Here is a 14,111-nt window from a genome sequence, read left to right as displayed (position 1 = left end):
GCCCTAAACCCACCAAGGCTCTTGCAGGCTACCATTAAAGACAAAAAGCCTTAATTGGCTATGTCTGCGGTAAACATCATGTCACAGGTGATATAATTAGGTAAATGATCAATTAAACGTGACAATTCAAATTTTGACACTTATTTATTGACTTCCAAAGCTACCTTACCAAATGTAGCAACTTTTTGAAATTTTTAAATAAAATAAATTATAATTTGAAAACGGTTGATGTCACAGCTTAAAGTGTAAATTCAAATTTGTAACTTTGTAAATTGTCTATCTAATGACGTATTAATATACAGGTACTTCCATTTAAAAAACAAAAGTTGTATTGCGTTAAAAAGTTTTAGATTGAAGTCCACATGGTTAACACCCCGTAGAATGTATTGATATTTTCGTTTAATAGAATTCTTAACGGATCTGTGGTGATTGGAAAGACGTATTTTCTTGTATCTTTAATTGCTTTTTTTGCTTCTAAAATGAATTTTTAGTACCATGTTTTTAAGAAAAAAATTACTAAAATGGCGATAATCTGCCAACGTCGCAAGTAAGAAAAAAAAACAATTTACGGAGCATATGCAGCGTTTCAAACTGCATTCCATGAGCTATTAAAAAATTGGGAGTTCTATTTAAAAAAATACACTTTGATCTTGCCTCGCTTTTCTGAGACTGAGACTCTGTATCATATAAGATATTTTTAAAATGTGCGCACTTTGTGCGTCAACAACTTTTATGTGAAACTATTTTTCGAAAGTTCAACACCATCGGAAATAATGGACTCTATCGCACTAAAAAACCACCCTGTATTTTTGTTGATAGGAAATCCCACTCCGTTGATCTTGCTCGTGTAGTTTCCTCTATAGTAAGCGTATGGCCATTTTGTAATGTGATGCAAACTTCTCTATTCCTTCTAATTTCCGGGAATCCGACTATATGCCAGTTTATATCTGTTAGCTTTTAATCCAGCTCTATTATCCTGTCGTTAGTGGATAGTGTTCTTACGTTGAAGGTGGTTCTGTACATAGTTTTTGTCTTTGTGCGGTTTCTGTTTTTACATATTCCAGCCAACGTCGAGCTCTTGCCTCCCCCATAATCCGTAAAGCAGACTGTATTCACAGTGCGAGATTCGGAGACACTACTAGCTAGTAGAGCTACTACTCGCCTGGGGTTTACATTTCATAGGGGGTACAGGCCGATGAACTCACCGGTAAACCGGCTCGGGCATTCCCATATCTGCCCCTTAGGGGTTCCACTCCCCCGAGGGCCATGAGGATTATTCTCTTGGAATACCAAAAATTTGTGGCCATCACCTTTCCTGCCGATGGTCCCATTTGCCTTCTTCGCATCAGATTCACCCCGCAAAATCCATTGTTTTGACTGTCGCTTGGTCTCTGCCGTATAATAATGGATCCAGGTTCTATTAATGGTGACGACTCGACGCCAAAACTCCTGTGAATTTTCATTTCATTTTTTTCATTTGAACGACACGCCTACGGCCTCTGCTACTTCGCGCACTTTGGTTCGGCGATCAGCGGGAATCATGTCCTGGATCTTTTTAATCTGTCCAAGACTTTCAAATATTTTATTTGATTCTGTCCGTTCCCAAAATTAAATTCCCTTCTTCTCACCTGTATAAATTTTGGTGTGACGGCAAGGTTCTTGCATCTGGTGTATAAAATATAAATGGGCAGAGATAAAAGAACATACAAAATTACCCGAAAAATAATTTATTGAGGCGGTAGAATTGTGCTTAAAATCCACATATTTCCAGTACGAAAACAAGTTCTATTCACAGATATATGGAGTAGCAATGGGTTCTCCCATAGCAACAATTGCAAATTTGGTAATGGAAAATTTGGAAGAACAAATAATATCTAAATTAAAGTATAAGTGTGAATTTTTTAAACGATATGTGGATGACTGCATAATGTGCCTCCCAAAAGACAAAATTCAATATACACTAGATAAGTTTAATGCCTTTCATGACACCCTAAAGTTTACTCTCGAAGAAGATAAAGGAAATTCTATAAACTTTCTAGACCTAACAATTAATTATGATAACAACGGGGAAATCAAAACAAATTGGTACACAAAGGAGGTATGGTCTGGTAGGTACCTGAATTATCAATCGTACGCTCCAATGAAATATAAAAAAGTGCAATAACGGCACTTACAGATAGAGCCATGAAATTGGCACATTGGGAGTATAGAACAAAAAAATCTTGAAAAAATAAGAAATATATTATTTATAAACAACTATCCAAGGTCATTTTTTGAACCAATCATAAAGCAAAGGATAAATAAAAAATACTATTCAACTAAATGGAAAAACATAAGTAAAAGAAGAGAAGGTGATATTAAGTATATATAATTACCATATATTCCGGAAATTAACACAAAAATAAAACATATATTTAAACCACATAATATCAACATAGCAGAAAAAACTAAAAACACCTTAGCAAATGAATGTTTCACAAAATTTAAACCTAGAATTGACAAGTTGGACACGCCTAATGTAATTTACAAAATAGACTGTTTGAATTGTGATAACACATACATAGGTCAAACAGAACAATATCTAAAGAAAATAATATACGAACATAAGTATAGCCTAAGAAAAAATAACAAAAATGGTACAGCATTAGCACAGCATGCACAACAGAAGTTGCATAATTTGGATTTTGATAACACAAAAATACTGATTAACGAGAGTAATTATAATAAGAGAAGAGTACATGAAATGATACAGATTAAAAAACATAACAATGCTATGAATTTCAGATCGGATACAGACAATCTTAGCTCAGTATATCATACATTAATTAAATGAAATAAACATAGAATATTAACTAACACCCGGTATATTGAAGAATTTTGCAAACCAAAAATAATATRCTCAGAATGCAAAGAAAAATAGCTGAAAGTAAAAGAAATCAATATAAACAGTATTTTATTCGCTTTGTGTCCAAAATGGACAAAATTAATACTTCAAATGTATGCCGAGGCTTAAAGCAGCAACAACGCTACACATGTAAGTAAAAATATTTAAGTATCTGAACAAAGAATTCTAGTCTTCCCAAATTTGATTGTCCTGACTAATCACCTATTAGGCCTAATTAATTTTAGAATGTTTTAAAGTGTTGCAATTGTGATGTATTTTAATATGTGATATGATGAGGCTGTTAATGAACTGTGATTGTTTTTTAAATTAATGAAATTTTTTTTAACTATCTGTTATTTTAGAAAAACTGATGATAATGGTGGAAAAATACACCGAAACGTATTTTAATTGATAAATAAAGACAATAAATGACTGAAACCCAGGAATTTATTTTTCTTTTTAATTATTTCCTCAGTAATCACATCAGCCGGGCGGCTTGACCACGTTAAAATTCGTTGAATCAATATCTTACGGTGTCATAGATGGTGAAGGGTCCTCATAGACAGCATCTAACTTTATTTTTATTTCTTCGTACTTTTTTTGATCCAAAAATAGTGAAAACAAAAAAAAAACACGAAGCACGTGTGATACAACCAGTTGCCAACAAAAACTAATCTCTGAATCAGTTTAAATTTAGTATGGTGGCGTGTGACAGATGGCAGTACACGACGGTAATGCCAGCTTCCCTCAGCAACGCCACCTGTCTTCACATTACTTATTGATCTACGCTCGTATTTCGATTTTGTGGGTATTTATTTCTATTAGTATCTGTGGGTCTCTTAGTCCACGATCTAATGTTCCTTGCTACTCTTAGTAAAGTATCCTGTCTTTAAGTCAGTCTTTAAGAGGTTCTGTCCTACAGAGGCTCTCTTATCGGTTCCATGAGCATGTTTATTTTTTACCGGGACAGGTCGCTGGCTTCACCTCCGAACCGTCCTCTTTTATCCGGGCTTGGGATCCGTTTGCACTACTATCAAACTATTCAATTCACCCCAACAGCAGTGCAGGCAGAGTTTAGGGAAAAGCACTAGACATTAACAAAGACTTTAGTGCAAAACTTTTTTTGCACACCGTGCGTAAACGAACCGTATTGCTCAAGTGATACATAACAACAACGAACATATGACGTCCTGTAATATACCAGTACGCAAAAAATAGAGTCTAACAAGACGCGTGAAAACATGTGTGTCGGTAGACATTTTTACCACTTTACAATGGGAGACATATTATTAACTAGAATAAATTTGTATTTTACTCCAAAAACCTGTAAAATATACTGTTTATTTCCCTGTTACAAATTTAAAAAATGTTTTTTTTATTATATTTTAAATTATAAAATTTACATTTATCATTATTTGCAGGTTTTTATACATCTGCATGCATCATCCACTTTGTTACTTGCTTGATATACAGATTTATCATTTTCCTATACGAGTTGGGTCACAGTTGTTCAAGATATGGAAATGATAATATCGAAATATTGAAAAGAGCCTTTTACTTTGACTATAAAGTATATTGTCTTGTGACGCCATGTACCTTTCACATGGTATATTACCTATCGAATTATGGTTTACCAACTCTTGAGGACAAGCTCTGGTTCTGCGTGATACCATTTATTTTTCTGTTGCATCGCATTATAGATTTGGTAAGTGGTTTCATGCACAATTCACATCATTGAAGACAAAAGCGATTCTAATTCGTTTAACATTTTCTTTAAGGAAGAATTTCCTATCAAAGACTCATTATGGATTGCAAAACATACTGGATTAGACTACGGTTCTGGAATGGCATACTCGTTTTTTTATGGATATTTAAATTATATGTTAAACAAAATAGGTAAGTAAATTAATACACTTTTCGTTTCCATACAGGGTGTTCGGAGACTACACCGACTAGCGAAGAGAAAACAATCTAGAGACTCATGTCATGAGATTTCATGTCGATTTAACCTAAATCGTTTTCCTCATCCTAATAAAGACATAGTGCCTGTTGCGTAGAGGAGTACCTGAAAACCCACCAAAATCGCTGGATGATGACGATATTATCGAGAATTCCGGAGAATGGCCCGCACTTTAACAATTGTTAAATGTTCAATTTTCATATTCAATAGAAGATCGTACAAGTAAATGGTTACATGAAAAATATTGGGGACGTTGGCCCTCTAACGAATATTCTTTATTTTTATTTGGAGGTTTTCTGGGATGAACTTTTACCAGTGGTCGCGAATAATTTTCTTTTCAACTGGTGGATAAAGGCTTTCATTGTGGCACCTTTCTTCGATTTGCGGTACCACAGTCAGCTATTTTACTCGTTTCTGAAAAAAGCAAATGACTGAAAAATAACATTAGGAAAAGTTCAACATTAATCTGTTTACGTATCACTTGCTGAGGTCCATTCGAATCAAAATTCTCAGAAAAATGGTCCCAGCTTAATCCATACGAAAAGGAAGACCATTATCTTGATTTGGAATGTTCTCTAATTGTTTTTTTCTGTTGGATGGTTTTGGATTGATCCCAGCTAATGTACTGGACAGTTTACCTGCATGAGTTATACATAAATATATATAATTATATAAAGTTGCGCTACATTATCTGAGCGTCATTCTCCCATCTGTTTCATCAGTTATGTTGCATTTATCTAAGCATTTTGCGAAGGTAAATATGTAGCAATGGTATAAGGAGTTTCACCAATTTTATTAATGCCGGTCACTTGATGAAAGCACTTTCGTTTCTTATACTGTATAAAAAATATATCCGTTAATTTTTGTGGTGACCTCAGTGAAATATACTTTTTCGACTGTTTCATAGAAAAGGTCTACGATGATAAATTCTTGAAAATGGTGCGTTTTAGTGCTAAGCACTGATACAATGAATCGATTGCCTTCATCAATGACATTTTTGATTTTGAAATTTGTTTGTTCTTCGCATCGGAGTCCACCACAAATTCCAAATATAAGATTAACCTGAAATATGTACATGTACGTTAAAGTATTTCACATTATCAGAGCTATAAACATCAAAGTTGTTAAAATAATTTAAATAATTTTCTTTGAAGGTAATTAAACTTTTCCGGCTTTTTCTTGATACATTTGTCACTCCATCTCAAAGTTTGCTTTGCAAAGATTGCTTTGGCTTATAACATTTGCTATTAATTTTTGGCCAGGCTTTAAAGTTTACAAATCCAGTAATATCTACATTCTCTTTAGTACTTAAAGCCTTTCTTAACACATGCTCCAAAGAGTTGGCGGCTTTAATTTTTCTTTCAGTTTGGTAAAATACACCACTCAATTTTTTTCTTCTGAGTTTGAAAGTGAATTTTGGGTTTTAATTTTCTCCAGGTATTCCAGATAGTTCTAGAAATCTCCAGAACAGGTGCGAAACTTCCCGCTTGTCAGTGTCATATTTGACACTGACAATACCATGAATTTCGATCCCCCATTCCAAACGTGAGTACCACAGGCCATTTCCGTTACAATATGTTATTATTATAACAAAACGAACAAAACAAACGAACATGATTGAATTCTCTACATGGTGGCCATTACTTTAAACGCACAAAGTAAAGCGTTTGTCTATTGATTGCTCTGAAAATGTTCTTATTGTTCGTCAAATTCAAGTCAAAGTATAATACAATTTGTGTGCAATGCATCGCAAATTAAAATGTAAGGCAAAAAAATGAATTTTGAATTTTTGGATTCACAACAAGTCAGAAAGTTCAATATGAGCAGAAAAAATGGTTTTTGAAAGTCTTAAACTTTTCCAAGAGTTTTATCCTTTCCTTGGATCCTACATATCGCATGTCTCTGGTAACACAGACATGCGATATGTAGTAGATGTAGTATGCAGTGGTGCTAGAGTATCACTATACAGGGTGATTCACAACCTTATGGACACAGAGCAGGGGCGTGTAGAAGACCTCAAAACAAGTCGAGTTGGCATTTAAGTTTTTTTCTCAGGCTCATGGTTAACTCCTACAGTTTATAAGACACTTTGCTGCATTTTTTAAGGTAGGTTACTGTTTAGACCCTTTACTCGTAGGCAAGCCAATTGGTTGCGAAAATCTACAAGGTGTTTTTCCTTAGAGGCGCGCACCCCATTTACCCCTCGAACTTTTTTGTGGTTGAACTGACTTCGACCGAAACAATTTTTGAATTTGTTGTTCAATTTTTTTTTTATCCCTCTACAGTTTTTTCGTATCTGCCTTCGTTTTTGAGTTATTTGCACAAGCATGAGTCACATATAGGGTTTATGAGCGATTTTCTATGATTGTTTTTATACATTTTTGATACAATTCATACCCCCCTTTTACCGCCCGAACTTTTTTATGGTGCGCCCCTGACTTCGACCGAACATATTTTTGAATTTGTTGTCCATATTAAGAATTTTTTTACTCTCTTTAATTTTTTTGGTATCTGCCTTTGTTTTCGAGTTATTTATCTTATCATAGTAGGCTGTTCTACTTTTTGCTGGATATTTGTTTGTCAATTATGACGTCTCGTAAATAACACGCATCAGTTTCTTTGTGTACCTAAGGGTTTTTTTCGTAAAACCAAGCTGTTTATAATAAAATGGATGGAAATTTTTCATTCAATGAACGAGTTAATATGCTATTAGTATTCGGGTTTTGTGAGGGAACTGCCGAAGAAGTGTGTTGGAGTACCGAAGAAGATTTCCAAATCGACAAATGTTTGCTAATGTTCTTTGCCAACGCAATAACGCATTTGCGTTGTGAACGCAAGAAATGAGGAGCACATTTTACGCCACATTGGAAATGAACCCGATACCAGTACTCGAAGAATATCCAGGCAATTTAATATGAAACAGTCCACGGTCCATCGAATTATATGACGTAATAAGCTGCATACATATGTTCAAGAACTGTTACCGCAAGACCTAGAGCCGAGGATGATTTTTGTAATTTAATTTTAAATCAGAACGTTTGTTTTCAGAGAACTATCATTTTCACTGATGAAGCCTGCTTTACGGGGAGGGGAATCACAAATCTACAGAAAAGCCATGAATATTCTGATCAAAATCCACATATTACTATAATATTTAAAATTCATGTGTGGGCCGGAATCGTTCGACGATATTTGGTTGGTCCAGTTATTTAACCTAATCTTTTGAACGGTTTGAATTTGCGTTTCGTACAAAACAATCCAAAACTTCTAGAAGATTTGCCTTTACAATTGCTACTTGTCATGTGGTATATGGACGATGGGTGCGCCTCCCCATTTATCTATGAACGTTCGTGAATGTTTGAACAGTTTCGAAATCGATGGATAGGTCGCGGAAATAATTGTCCTCAACGCTGCTCACCGCGATTGCCAGATTTGAACTATTATTTTTTTCTGTGGGGAACTTTAAAATAATTTGTATATTCAACGCTTGTTGAAACTACATAACATTTATGGAATCGTATTAGTAATAAATTTACCATTAGAAATAATTACATTCAATTGTTGGATACAGTTGACTTTAATTTTCAGCGATTGGTCCATTTATACTTAAGAGAAAACGGTGGCCATTTTGAACCGCACGTTTGATTTATTAACTTAAAATTAAATAATTTAAATTTATTTAATTTTGTGAAATTAATTTCATAATAAATTGAAATATTGGTTAAATTTTTCTGAATTTTTATTTGAATTAGCTTACAGCCGATACACCTCAATTATTGAAAATTAAATTAAAGTAAAAAAAATACTTTAAAAGTTAACTCGTCAACCATCCCTATTTTAACTTCAACTTGTCCTTCAACTCATAGAAAATAACCCAAAAACAATTTGCTGTGCAAATAACTCGAAAATGAAGGTAGATACGAAAAAACTGCAAGATAAAAAAATGTCTTAAATTGAACAACAAATGTAAACAAATGTGACCGAACACATTGTTCGGTCGAAGTTAGTGGCGCACCACAAAAAAGTTCGGGAAAAAAACACCCTGTAGAGTTTCGCAGCCAGTTGGCTTCCCTACGGGTAAAGTCTAACAGTAGCGTACGTTCAAAATTTCATCAAAATATCCCATAAACTGTAGGAGCTATAGAGAAAATACCAATGTATCTCGTTAACCATGGGCCTGAGAAAAATACTTAAATGGCAGCTCAGCTTGTTCTGAGGTCCTCTACACACCCCTGCTGTGTACTGGTTATAAGATTGTGAATGACCCTGTATGTAACACAACCAGGGTTTGATCATTCCAAATCAAGTAAAAAAAATCTTATTTTCTTCCTATTGTTTCTATTCCAGTTTCTTCCTGTTGTGTTATTATAGAGTAATTGTTTATCTATTCTTAGAAATAATTTTTGGTTAAGACGATTGAGTTAAAATCGACAAGAAACAATCTCTTGATCTTGCTGTTTTAGTTTGTTTAGTTGACGAACAACCTGTAGACAAAAGCGTAATTTTAATGTTCAGCTTTTTCTTCTTAGTTAACAGGCTACAGGTTTAATGCAATATACAAAACAATGCAAACGTTTTCTTTTTAATGCAACCACATTGGTGCACAATTTTATTCAAATCGTTTCCAGACTTGTATCAAAACGTTCTTCGAACATAGATGCTGATAAACATGATAATTTTAACAGCTGCTGAATGATAAATTGTTATTCTGGTGCTCGAAGAATTATCATGTCCATTGTACAGGGCGGTATTATTATGTCCATTGTACAAAGTACCCAGTACAATTCATGTATAATTGTGCCACTTCAGTGGCGTCACATTTCTATGATCGATTTTTTTAGGGGATCCGGGTAAAAATCTTCATGATATGATGAAAGAGTACGAATCGGCAAATCGAGTTCGTTTTGCAGTTTATAAAATTTTCATCCTAATACCCAAGTCTTTGACATGTTTTGAAAGTGTTAAGAATGGTTCTACGTTGATGGAAATGCGAAGTGTAAATATGTTTTAGTTGATATAAAGCCTGACGCAGATTTAATGTTGCAAGCTTTATTTTGCAATACTCTGTAGAGAGCAGAAAAAATGTTCAACTGGTGTTGGCCACAATGCCCTTTATTTGTTTTTTTAAGTAGAACACTCTTTCTTGATATCGGCAATGTTGTTACAATTCCGGACAACTATTTTTCACAATCGGTTAAATTTTTTACTGGGAGTAGGTGCTTTACTTTAAAAGTATTGACATTTTTTTGGACTTTAAATTTCTACTATTTACAATCTGTAAAGAACAATAAGTCAATTTGATAAATTTAAAAAATTACATAAGAAATGCATGAAATGATTTAACATTATAAATCTCATGTGTAATCCTCGTTGAAAGCTGTTAAACGGAAACAGATGGTACTACAACGGCAAAAACGAGCAGGCATCTGGATCAAGTGAAACGGTCTGGCAGATCTGGGATCTGGTTTAAATCTTTTCAGTCTTCTTGTGATATTGGTGCTGAGTGGTTCCTTGGCTAGAATATTTGGGTGTTCTTTTGTGCGATCCTGGAATTTGATTGAAAACCTGACAATTTCTTCGCGGACCCATAGGACGTATGGGTCTTCGAAGGCATCGTCGTGTGTTGACTGGAATTTTTATAGTACTTAGATGTTTGAGCTACTGGCTGTACCCCACAGCCAAATGCCGAACGTCCTATAGGCTTGAGAATGACTTTGTATAAAAGTACTCGGTTGTGTATACTTAGTTGCGATTTACGATTTGTCAGCCAGTACATCTTCTTGAACCTTAAATTTAGTTCTTTGCGCTTGATTTGAATGTGCCTTTTTCCATGTGAGACGTTTGGCGATATGTATTGGGATTCAATATAATGTAACTAGCGGGCAGTCGCCTTTTCTACGGAAGGGATTACATTTTTTTATTTTATTTCATTAACTACAATTCTCCACTCAGAGAGCCTTCAATTTGATGTAGCAGGGTTTGCATTGCTGCTAAAGCTTGGACAGAATTTTCATGTGTGTCATGAGCTGAATGTTGAAATCTGCAGGTATGTCATCAGTGAACAAGTTGTAGAGTGTTGGCCCAAGAACTGAGCCGTGCGGGACTTCTGCCTTTATATTTCGCAACTCAGATGATGATTTGAGTAGGACGAAAAACTTTGGTAAGTCAGTTTTTATTTTAAGCAGATGTCCTGAATACCAGACAGGGTCGAAAGCTGGTGTCACGTCTAGAAACACCCCACAGCCATATAGTTTATTCTCTAGACGCTTGGATATTTGGCTAGTAAATCTGTGAATCTGCTCAATATTGAGTGTTTGTTTCGAAAACCAAATTGGTGGTTTGGAATCAGACCGTTTTTGGGAATTGTTCGATTTAGGCTTCAAAGACTTTGGATGCAAGAACAGAGGTGGCGGCGTGTAGAAAGAGTGGACGGTATTTTTTTTGCTTTCTTATGCGCGGTCCGCGATTCGAAACGGCAATACCTAACACCGACTTAATCTTGTAAACTACCCAACCGACGAATAAAACTCAAATGTCGACAACTGAAAATTACAATATGTATTTCTTGACTTTTTACAATCGATGACCTCATATTAAGAAATTTTAACGAATGCATCACTACGAACAAAATACCCAAGTCATGGAAGACCGGAATAATAATCCCTATTTTAAAGAATCGACTAGATAACGCACTCACAAAAAACTACAGAGCCATAACGCAACTCCCGGTGTTGAGCAAATTGTTTGGACACATAATAAAAACATGTTTATTGTGTGTAGTCGGTGAGAAATTTGAAAATATTTTCAATTACATTTCAAAAACTATACCTACATTATGTTACATGTTTATATGCGGCATTTATTTGAAAACCCATCTTGTGTTTGTTCTAATAATCACTTTTGTTTGACTAAACATGTCATATTTCGAAAATGTTCTTTTTGCTCTCTGCAGAGGTTGTCAAAATACTGTGTGTAATTGTGAGCATGGTATATCCTGTGTAGAAATTATCAAAATACTTAATATATGATTTTAGACACTACTGGAGAAAAAAATTACCATTGCTGGAATTAGAGAACGAATTTATAAACATGCAGTATATAGCATCAAACCTGATCCCGAACTAGATGGGCATGTTTATGTGTGTTGCGAATTTGCTACCCCTTTAAAAACATTTAAAGAAGTATTGGAACGTAGCACACCACATACAGGTAAACGTAATATATCCGACCTAAACAAAACAAGTCCAAATCATTGACTGCTTTGTATGAACGTAATTCGAAAACACATTGAACATAATAATCAACCAACTTTTTATTGCTATTATTGCTAATTGGTTTCTTTTTTGGAGAGCTTCTTTAAGTTCTGCTAAAAGAAAAGCATTTGGTTTATTTTACCGAACTCTGTATTACTAGTTATACAGTTTGGTGCACGTGAATTTTATGACTCATGGGGTCAGAAATTAAGGCGTTGTTGGTGAACAATCGGTTTAAGTTCAGGACTTGAGACACAATGCATTTGTGGAAGATGGTATCTTTTTATCGAATGCATATTGAGATTCGTTTGCTCGTTGCATTCGTTGCTTTAGTTGTAACTGGCTGGCGTTTGCCACAAAATAATTATATTTTTATATGGCAGTTTTCATTAAACTATTGTCAGTTCAAGAACTTACTGAGACGTACCCGAGCCACCCATTTTATTTCGCAGCATTCACATTACTCAATTTAGATAATGTTGCAAGTTGATATTCCAATATAATGAATATCTGAAAATTATTTATTTTGTTTTAAATATTTTTAATTATCTCCGATACTGTCTTAAATGAACAGCCTTAAATGTATTATTAGACTGAATTAGTCTAATAATATACCTACTTCTACTGAATTGCTATCAGGCTTTGATCACGACAGAAAAGAACTATATTTTGATCCCAGAATATGGTTTAAATATGGTCGAAACGTTGGCCCAAAAACTAGTGTATTTTTTACCGCTATCAATGGGAAAGTTGAACATTTTTTTTTCTTTAATATATTTGTCTATCTATAGAAATCGCACATATTAAATATCTGCCCTCAAATCGCAATATTTAAGTTGCAATAAACAATTAAAGTTGTGATCGCAAGCTATTCATTTGAAACGACACAAAACGCGCGGGAATGGTCGTGACGTCATATCGCTGGTCGTTCGATCGAAAAGCTTGTCGTTGAATTGTCTGGGTGTTTGAATGTTCAGAATTTGTGGTCTGTTTTATTATAATGGAAGGAACACAAAAACAATATTACAAATGCTGTATGGTGCCACTGTGTCCTAGTACAACTTTTAAAATGCCATAAGAGCTATTTATTCGGGTACCACGAGATAAAAGCCGGCGTTTAAAATGGTTAAAGGGTAAAGGTATGCAAGGATATTTCTGAGAAGACTACTGCCCATGTATGTTAAGATCATTTTAATGTAAGTATAAAAAACAAATTTGATTCTGTCTATTGTATAACAGACATATATTTTGAATTTGTATTTTGTTTGCTTCTCGGCTGCATTATAGTAGTAAATAATCACCTCAAAAATAGTTAATTGTCTACACTAGACGATAAAAAGAAACAATAACTATCAGCGAAGGAAAAATCTCGTTTGATCGTCGTGCATTTACGTTAAATACCTACTATTTGTCATGCAATATGAATATTAACACATATTTTTATGTAACTTTAATATCATTTATTTATTCTAGCTGGAAGAAGATATGGAGAACTATGTTAAATTCAAGTTAATGGGAGGTCTGAAAAAAATGAAGGCTATTGTACTTGTAACTTGCACCCATCCTACCGCTAAACCACCCATAAATTTATAAATATAAAAGTAAACCTATTGACTATTTTGTCTATAAATCTACCTGTTAGCTTTAACACCGCGAACTTCAGAAAGAGTAAAACTTTCGGTGTTTTTAATGTAAGATGCCACCATAAACATATCCACTAGTGGTAAAATGTCAGATTGTCCTTTTACAAAACCTGTCATTTTGAAAAATTTTCTTTTTCTCCTAATATACTATACAGGGTGATTCAAAATTGGCGTCATTCCTCTGGAGGTGTTGTCTGGCGCTGTTATAGGAGTACAGAAAAAATAGTAAAAGTAATTAATTGTTGTTAAAAACTGAGAAATTTGCAAAAAGCTATGTCAGAAATATGGCAGCAATGTTTTTCAAGGTAATCTGCCTAATTAACATTGCGCAAATACCTGTTGCTTCGTAATTATTTAAAACTCCGGTAACC

General features: G+C 34.3%; 1 protein-coding gene across 7 annotated transcripts in view; it reads left to right on the top strand.

Moving 5' to 3' along the window:
* LOC109539426 (stimulator of interferon genes protein homolog) overlaps positions 1-14,111 on the top strand; it is a gene marked incomplete in the record, with an annotated part of 37,061 nt that overhangs the window by 10,371 nt on the left and 12,579 nt on the right. For 6 of the 7 annotated variants that reach the window (XR_007280853.1, XR_007280852.1, XM_048663829.1 and 3 more), the window contains 4 exon segments: positions 4,306-4,589; positions 4,663-4,780; positions 9,686-9,840; positions 11,879-12,053. Coding sequence is in view for 5 of the 7 variants with exons in the window: in XM_048663829.1 (XP_048519786.1) it covers positions 4,306-4,589; positions 4,663-4,780; positions 9,686-9,840; positions 11,879-12,053 (732 nt within the window). 7 annotated transcript variants of the gene reach the window in all.

This window comes from Dendroctonus ponderosae, unplaced genomic scaffold (assembly GCF_020466585.1).
Source record: "Dendroctonus ponderosae isolate FM_Combo_2020 unplaced genomic scaffold, Dpon_F_20191213v2 Dpon_F_20191213_2, whole genome shotgun sequence".
NCBI lineage: Eukaryota > Metazoa > Arthropoda > Insecta > Coleoptera > Curculionidae > Dendroctonus > Dendroctonus ponderosae.
Note: the sequence above shows the minus strand (reverse complement) of the source record. Positions and strands in the feature narration are given on the sequence as shown.